This window comes from Physeter macrocephalus, chromosome 2, assembly GCF_002837175.3.
Source record: "Physeter macrocephalus isolate SW-GA chromosome 2, ASM283717v5, whole genome shotgun sequence".
NCBI lineage: Eukaryota > Metazoa > Chordata > Mammalia > Artiodactyla > Physeteridae > Physeter > Physeter macrocephalus.
Genome location: NC_041215.1, coordinates 94,086,497 through 94,094,023, shown reverse-complemented (window position 1 = coordinate 94,094,023; position 7,527 = coordinate 94,086,497). Strand labels below are relative to the sequence as shown.

The window sequence follows — 7,527 nt, the reverse complement described above, 5'->3', positions numbered from 1 at the left end:
CCAGACCGGGGCACGAACCCGTGTCCCCTGCATCGGCAGGCGGACTCTCAACCACTGCGCCACCAGGGAAGCCCGAAAGCATGAATCTTGATTTTTGCGCACTGCTGAATTTCTAGTGCCTGCAGTATCTTTGAGTACATAGTAGCCTCTCAAAAAGTATTCAGTGCATTAATGACTGTGATCATTCATTCACAGGCATTCATTTGCCCTTTGGCTCTCAGTGCACTGGAGGTAGATGAACATGTAAACAAATCTTGAAAGTATGATGAGAGCTTGTGGGAGGGCAGGAAATGGATGTTAGGAAGGAATGGGTGGGTGGGCCTGAGATTGCACTTGGTCAACCTTTACAGAGAGTTTACCTGATTCTTGGGCTTTGTGAGTGTAGAGTCTGTTACTTCTTAAAGCCTAAACCCTTTGGAAATTGGGGCAAGTGGAGCAGTTTTTGTTTGTTTATTTCTTTGTTTTTTAATTTATTTATTTAATTTTTGGCTGCACTGGGTCTTTGTTGCTGTGCACGGGCTTTCTCTAGTTGCAGCGAGGGGGGGCTACTCTGTTGCGATGCTCAGGCTTCTCATTGCAATGGCTTCTCTTGTTGCAGAACACAGGCTCTAGGTGCGCGGGCTTCAGTAGTTGTGGCGCGTGGGCTCAGTAGTAGTGGCTTGAGGGAGCACGGGCTTAGTTGCTCTGCGGCATGTGGGATCTTCCCGGACCAGGGCTCAAACCTCTGTCCCCTGCATTGGCAGTTGGATTCTTAACCACTGAGCCACCAGGGAAGTCCCAAGTGGAGAAGTTTTATTCCTGTCCATCAAGGAGGAGGCATGCCATACAGAAATAAGCAAGAGAGAAAACTTTCATTTCGTAGCACTTGTTTCAAGTCCTGCTTTAAAGCGAAAAAATAAAACAACAAAGAAAGAAAGAAGCACCTACTGTACAGCACAGGGAACAATATTCAATATCCTGTGATAAACCATAATGGAAAAGAATATGGAAAAGAGCACATAACTGAATCACTTTGCTGTACACCAGAAACTAACACAACATTGTAAATCAATTATACTTCAATAAAAATAATTTTTTTTAAAAAAGGAAGAAGCAGTAGTAGTGGAATAATATTTCTTATTCTTTATGTTAAGAAAGAGGAAATTCACTCATGGAGGCAACCTATCATTTGAGGCATTTATATGTTTTTGTCTTTTCAGAGAATAGAGATTAGGATAAAGTACTTCCCGTTGCCTCATGCCATTTTATTCTAATCAAATCTAAATTTGTTTCTCATGTTAAAGATTAAGAAAATAGCTTAATTTGTTATTCTTATTGACATTTTTATCTTAATGTATAAACTTGTCTTTTTATTGGTTTCAAACGAATTGTATGTGTATATATATTTTTAATCATTTAGTACAAGGGTATTTGAAATGTAATTCCAACTTAAATGGAAAAGATTTCTGTTTTCAAAGCAAACTTTAAAAAGTTGTCCCAGAAATATGAATTATGGTACTGATTAAGCATCAAACTTCTTGAACATTCATGGAGCAAATCTAATGTACTAGAACAATATAGTTCATAAATAAGTCTCATCTGTACTCATTTACAGCCAGGATCCACTGCATATCCACTCCTTTGTTGATTCCGCAGTTATTTGTTGTGTTTCTGCTCTGGGCTGTGCACTGTGCTGAGGGTTGAGAGTGCAGAAGTTTCTAGAGCTCACATTCCAGACCATCGAGTGAGAATCAGTCTTTCAAGCATGGTATTTCCACTGGCTTCCAGTGTCTGTTTTAACGTTTACTTGGCCATATTCACCCTATCCCTCAAAGCCCTAATCTTATGTTAATTTTAAATTGTGGTTCTAAACAATGTTCATAATCCTCTACACCAAAGTTTCTGTACCTTGGCACTATTGATATCTTGGGTTGGATAATTTTTTGTTGTGGAGGACTGTAGATGCCAGTAGTAAATCCACCCTCGCAGATGTGACAACCCAAAATAGCTCCAGACATTGCTTAGTGATCCCTAGAGAGTAAAATCACCCCCACTTGAGAAATACTGGTCTACATGAAGTTTATTGTAAATGATTGCTACAGAATATGCGCATCAGTTTAACTTTGGATGCATAAAGATTGTTGTCTTGCCTTTATTAAATGTTTAAAAGCATTTGCCATACTAGGATAATACTTTGCTCCTTATACATTAAATTTTTCAGGAGGATGTTAAGAGACATTGGAAAAAACTAGGAGTGTAGTACTACTTCCAATCCATAAGGAGCCTAGCCTGGGAATTTAGTTTCCTGTAGTGATTTCTTATAGGGATAGGTTATGATAGAACATTGTTGTCCTGTTTTAGGTTAACCTAACAAGTCAGGGATGGAGCCTAAAAGCTCATAACAAGGTCCATTATAGATTTCTTACACGTTAATTTGCCTGACTCATTTAAAAGCTTCTGTTATTCCACATTTTGCAGCAATGAATTCCAAAATTCCCTATATACTCTGGAGTGAAGAAATAGTTTTTTTCCCCTTTCAAAACTCATCTGTGTCGAAAAATAACTACTGTGTCGAAAATAACTATATAACTACTTATGTATTTATTTCTAACATCTTCATTCATATGGTGCCAGAATTTGCACATATTAACTTCATCTTTCTGATTGTTCTGCTGTTTTATGACTTTGAAATTTATTTGTGAAAATAGAACATGGATTTTAGAATGTTAGGGGTAAAAGAAACTTGAGAGGTCATATAGTCCATTCTTACCATTTTACAAATAGGGAAACTGGCTCTTTCTTGACATTCAAGGCATAACTGATATTTGTAAACTATACTTGTTGCATTCTGGTTCAGTAGCAAACTCCTTTATGCCTTTCAAATCAGGATAGGTAAATCCCAGGCCCGGCTAGAAACCTGATACAAAAAGGAACAGGTTTTATCTCAAAAAAACCTCCTCCTTGGGCTTGGAAACTGTATTTTTTTCTAGAATGATAGGGAGTACGTTTGTTTCATTAACATCATGCTTTTTTCGGGTTTACTTAGTATGTGGGCAAGAATATTTTCCATTGTGCCACGACAAACAGTTTTAACACCTGACTACATTCAATCCATAGAGGAATTGTTGACTTTGAGAATCTCATAATGTAGCCGGAAAGTGCCCTTTTGTTAAGGAAGCAACTTCTTGAGTATAATTGACTAGCAACCTACAACATTTTATCAGAACCTTTTATCTTCTCTTATTCAAGGGGGATCGGATGTGGCACTTTGCAGTGTCTGTGTTTCTGGTAGAGCTCTATGGAAACAGCCTTCTCCTGACTGCAGTCTACGGGCTGGTGGTGGCAGGATCTGTTCTGGTCCTAGGAGCCATCATTGGTGATTGGGTGGATAAGAATGCCAGACTTAAAGGTGAGTGGTGTTATAAAAGCCTTTGTGTTCGTGGGGCTAGTGCCTGAGCTAGAGAGAAACCTCTGTGACTAATCCACTTTGCGTCTGCAGCCGCCACCTGAGTGATGGGGTGCTCAGTGGCAGCACCTCTGCATGGAGGGTCCTGGGGCTCCTGCCCAAAGTTGGGATGCCAGGATACTGAGTTTATAGATTTTGTGGGGTATCTGTTTTGGCTGTTCGTAAATTACAAATGTTAATGATTAACACCATGGCACTTTGCTGCGAACCATGTTAAACATTAAGAGTTTACCTAACTCTGGCATCCTTTAACCATGACTTGCACTGGAGTTCGTTTAATGTGATGTCCCTGGGACAGCTTTAACATCTATCCTCTGGGTTACTGTGTTTTATATAGGCAGGTGTGTAGGGGAAGTGAAAACAATGGATTCAGAAAAGAATACCTGAGTCTGGATCACAGAGAGCTGGATTATACATTTTTGAAGAAAAAAGAAGAAATTATAATATATTGACATTTATTCTAGAGCATTAATACTGAAATCATTAAGTATTGTATAGGAAAGAGAGAAAGTGAATTGAACAGTTTAATTATTCAGAATATAAGGGCAATTTAGATAATAATTCAGGGCAAAATTTTCCTGAGTTCCTCAGTTGATAATGCTAAGACCTGGCCATGTCTATCCTAGACACTGGGGAAAGACTGAGGTATCTGTTTCTTTCAGTGCAGGATAACTGCCCCCGGATAGACAGCAACTGGATTATCAAATACTAGGACTTGATGCTATTAGTAAAATGGCCAAGATGGACATTTTTCTATTTTGAGAATCGATAGACCAAAACACATATAGAAAAAGGTTTTGTATCCTGGAAAAAAAATTCCTACTTATTTACATCATTATACATAGGAATGTGGGAATGTTATACATAGAGACCTTTAACCTTGTGACTGTTGAGCACTGAAATTGTAGTTTAGGATAGAATGTTGAGTTGGATGAAGAGAGTGTGGTGGGATAGCAGTCTTGCACTTATCCTGTGTAATCAACTCATATGACAACCTCCATGAAAATCTTCTTTGATGTCTCTAGGCTGAGTTAACCAGAGACACTTTTTTTTCCTGCACTCCCATGAAGCTTTGTTAATACCTCTGCTATTGCATTTATGCTCTTATAATTATCCTTTCACATGTCTACCTTTCCTCTGGTCTGTGGGGTCCTGAAAGCCAAGAACCTCATTCGGTTGATATTTAATAGCCTTGTGCAATGAATGAATGAATTGTATATTGGGATTTTATTTCAAATTAATTTCAGAAAGCAGTTTGTTTTGTCTCAAAGCTTTGATATAATCTTCCAAGCCAGAATGAGCTTTACTGTCCTTAAAGGCAAGAGCTGTAATAATACCTTACATATACAACCCTCTGTGTCTTTCAAAGTGCTTTCAAAGTATTTTATTTGAGCATCAAAATGACCCCATAAAGTAAGGAAGGCAGGTATGTATTATATCCTCACCTTATAGACACAGACATAAGAGATATTAAGTATTCTGCCCTAGATCGTCTTCCCTCGTGAGTGGCAGAGAAAAGATTACAAGGTGTCCTTACCTGGTATCCTAACCTGTCCTTATGCCAGCCCTTTATCTACATGGGTGCCTCAGTCTCAGAAAGTTGGCATTTTCTGTGAGAAAAGGTGTAGTTTAGAATTTCATAACAATGCAAATAACTTTAGTAAAAGGAACACACTGCTGCTTTATTCTTGGCAATTTTTTATATGTCCTTCCTATTTATCCATACAATCTTACCAAGTTCAGCCTGCTATCTAGGAGGTTATGGATTCCATGACCTCTTACTTAACCTCCTCCATAACCTCCTACATATTCTTATTTTTGCCTAAGCTACAAAGGCCTGAGAGGTGGATCTTGTTTATGTAGTTAATATAGTTCTGTTTATGACAGTAAACTTTAAACAGAATAAACTAAATGAAAATGTGGTCATTATGAATGCCTTCAACTAACAGGAAAAATGAGGGGTAGTTCTTTATTCTGTCTGCAAGCTTTACTGGTCTGATGTGATATGCTGGGCCCTACTGGAAATAGTTGAGGCAGGATTTACTTCAGGAATATTTTTATTTCTTGTAGTAATTTGCATATGCATTAATACAGTAGAACAGTGATGTATGGATAAAAACATCTCCATTGAGATGTTTTGGTGTATGAATACTTTGTTTCTCTCTCTGTATAGTGGCCCAGACTTCACTGGTGATCCAGAATGTTTCGGTCATCCTGTGTGGAATCATCCTGATGATGGTTTTCTTACATAAAAAAGAGCTTCTGACCATGTACCATGGATGGGTTCTTGTAAGTTCTCTACAAGATCCTTGATGGTAGAAAATTGAATGTCTGTTAGTGGTAAAAGATGAAAACTCTTTGAGGGAGTGTCTTTTCACAAATAGGGCCTGTTAATTTTTTTTTTTAATAACCGTATATTTAAAAATTTAAAGATACCAGAAATATGTGGAAGTCAGAGAAAAAACCAGCATGGAAATTAGAACACGTTCAGAATGGAAAGATAATTTTTAAAATTTAAACATAGCATGTCAAAACCAGTAGGATACTTTTTTTTTTTGCAATACTTGAGGATAATTTTATTAGTAGTATTACTAAAGAACAGTGATTATTTTCAGTCTATAGTCAAAGTATTTCCTTCCCCTTTGTTGAATGATTATTGTGTATAAGTTGTATTAGATGCATTTGAATGATAGAAAAATGATTCAAGTGTGGATCCTGTAGGGAGATTAGATGTGACACATAATAACTATGATACATGGTAGCATGGTTAAGTGCCTTCGAGAAAAATGGAGTTCTGGGTTGGCCATTTAGGTGGGCCTTGAAAATGGGATGTTATTCTCCCAAGATTTCATTATGAAATATTTAAAACATTCAGCAAAGTTGGAAGAATTCTTCCACTGAACACCCATATGCCTACCACTTAGTTTCTACTTCTGCCATTTTATTGTACTTGCTTTATCATATATTTATCCATTGGCACATCCATCTTCCCATCAATCCCTCTTAGTTTTTAAAATTTATTTTTGGAATGATGGACTGGCATTCATAAAGGCATGAAAATAGGGGAAGCACAGTTTCTCTGAGTGATGGATGTATGCAACACACAGAGAAGGTTTGAAAAGTGTAGGAAGGAGAGTTTCTATTGTCAGACTGAACTTGGACTTTATATACATTATGAAAATAATATTGTGTTAAAGACCAAGTTTTTCTATGAGAGTGTATGTTTGTTTTTGTAATATAAGAAATTATGAAAATAGTATTACATTTTTCATTTTTTAAATGCAATTTCTCAGAAACATGTTCATGTGTAAATATAGAGCATGAAATGCAGTGTAAAGACAATGTGCTGCATTTGATTTAAAACTGATATACAGAATTTGGTAATGCAGGGAACAGATTACATAATTGACTTAATGCGACTAGTAGACATTTATAAGATGTTTAGATTTTTGCTTGGTTCTTTTTTTTTTTTCTAACAGCAGGTTCTTATTAGTTATCCATTTAATACATATTAGTGTATACATGTCAATCCCAATCTCCCAATTCATCACACACACACACCCCCGCCGCCGCCACTTTCCCTCCTTGGTGTCCACGTTTGTTCTCTACATCTGTGTCTCAATTTCTGCCCTGCAAACCAGTTCATCTGTACCATTTTCTAGGTTCCACATATCTCTATTAATATACGATATTTGTTTTTATCTTTCTGACTTACTTCACTCTGTATGACAGTCTCTAGATTCATCCATGTCTCTACAAATGACCCAATTCCGTTCCTTTTTATGGCTGAGTAATATTCCATTGTATATGTGTACCACATCTTCTTTATCCATTCGTTTGTCGATGGGCATTTAGGTTGCTTCCGTGACCTGGCTATTGTAAATAGTGCTGCAATGCATGTTGGGGTGCATGTGTCTTTTTGAATTATGGTTTTCTCTGGGTATATGCCCAGTAGTGGGATTGCTGGGTCATATGGCAATTCTGTTTTTAGTTTTTTAAGGATCCTTCATACTGTTCTCCATAGCGGCTGTATCACTTTACATTCCCACCAAGAGTGCAAGAGGGTTCCCTTTTCTCCACAC

General features: G+C 37.4%; 1 protein-coding gene across 2 annotated transcripts in view; it reads left to right on the top strand.

The window, feature by feature from the left end:
- SLC40A1 (solute carrier family 40 member 1) overlaps positions 1–7,527 on the top strand; it is a 30,564-nt gene that overhangs the window by 3,430 nt on the left and 19,607 nt on the right. For both annotated transcript variants that reach the window (XM_055089021.1, XM_007115001.3), the window contains exons 3-4: positions 3,229–3,388; positions 5,619–5,734. In XM_055089021.1, the coding sequence (XP_054944996.1) occupies positions 3,229–3,388; positions 5,619–5,734 (276 nt within the window). The remainder of the gene's footprint in view (positions 1–3,228; positions 3,389–5,618; positions 5,735–7,527) is intronic.